Source organism: Frankliniella occidentalis, unplaced genomic scaffold (genome assembly GCF_000697945.3).
Source record: "Frankliniella occidentalis isolate FOCC.00 unplaced genomic scaffold, Focc_3.1 Scaffold8, whole genome shotgun sequence".
NCBI lineage: Eukaryota > Metazoa > Arthropoda > Insecta > Thysanoptera > Thripidae > Frankliniella > Frankliniella occidentalis.
The window spans coordinates 1541404-1542787 of record NW_026267138.1 but is presented as its reverse complement, the minus strand read 5'-3'; the positions used below and the strand labels follow the sequence as shown (position 1 = coordinate 1542787).

General features: G+C 59.2%; 1 protein-coding gene across 1 annotated transcript in view; it reads left to right on the top strand.

Annotated features, from left to right (window-relative positions):
• The window catches only part of LOC127751113 (sialin-like), a gene marked incomplete in the record, with an annotated part of 8737 nt that overhangs the window by 5777 nt on the left and 1576 nt on the right, over positions 1 to 1384 (top strand). Inside the window, 1 exon segment of the mRNA XM_052274186.1 lies at positions 1 to 210. Within this exon segment, the coding sequence (XP_052130146.1) occupies positions 1 to 210 (210 nt within the window).

The following is a 1384-nucleotide window of genomic DNA, read 5'->3' as shown; positions in this document are numbered from 1 at the left end:
GTGGCGCTCGTGGGCTGCGACACGCCCGCCATCCTCGTGCTGCTCGCGCTCAACGGCCTCTTCCTCGGCGCCCAGTACACGGGCAACTCCATCAACCTGCTGCTGCTCGCGCCCAACTTCTCCGGCACCATGCTCGGCATCTCCAACACGTTCGCCAACGGCGCCGGCATCCTCGCGCCCTACGCCGTGGGCTTCCTCACCAACGACAACGTGAGTATGCGTGGTGGACTCGAGATTTTAGTTGTCAGAGTGTATAGGGGATGAACACCACCACACTGTTAAAAAGCTGCGAATGTAAATTTAGCTCACGGGCAATTTGCTCCGTAAGCTACGGTGAATGTTCTGTTCGCTGCGATGAATCAGGGTGCATCACCGTAACTTGTGGTGATATTCACCGTACCTTACGGCGAGTATTAATCGTGATCTACACTACAGTGCTCCAGAGTCCAACTAGAGCTTACGGCGAAGCTCGCCGTAAGCTTTTATTAGTGCAGAGGGTACGATGATCACTTCACTTCTAGTATACCACGTTAGTGTCGCATGTCCGCCCAAGACCAACCACTTTCAGTTCATTCCGCGTACAAAGTTCGTAACGGCTCTCCCACATCGACGTGGCAGTGTAACCGTATATTATTACAGCCGCTCTCTCCGCGCGCGATGATTCCCGGGTATTCATGATAGACTCCCCACCTCCTACCGAACACGCGCGGAAACCTTTTGCGACTCGATGTGGAATCGGAGGGAGAGCACACAGCAGCACACGCCGCGCTTGTATGGGCGCGCAATCTCCATCACTCCACGCTTCGCCCCCTGCTGCTCCCTTGCTCCCCGCCGCCGTCCCGAGTCTCCTGGCAACATCCATCTGGGCGCCGTGATACCCCCGGCCGATGAGGAAGCCTTAGGGCTTTGGTTGGCGCTCGCCCGGCTCGCTCCCACGGTGTTGCGGTGCTGCTGCCCCACCCGCCCGCCTGCCGCCCGCCGCCCGCCGCTCGGGGGATACCTGCCCGCAACGCGCGCGCGCCCGGCGGGATTGCCCTCCTCACAGGGGCTATCCGCCGCGGCCCGTCCCACCCCTCCGCCGCCGCACCACCCGGCGAGCGGGGTCAGAACAACGCCCACCCAGCAGCCCGAGAGCCGTAGAAATTCGCAGAAATCCAGATTTGTTCTTACTTTGTCCTCGGAACCCACCACTTGCCTGGCAGCCCTCAGCGGTTCAAAAGGTCAGCCGTAAAAATGTTTGTTCTTCTTTTAAGTGGCATACCTCGACCTCCCTGGCATGGCCTGGCGGCGCGGGGCTGGTGGAAAAGGGCACTTGACGAAAGATGAATGAACGAGAATTTTATTGTAGCCATACTGTGTGGAGAGAAAGTGAGGGAGGAGGGGG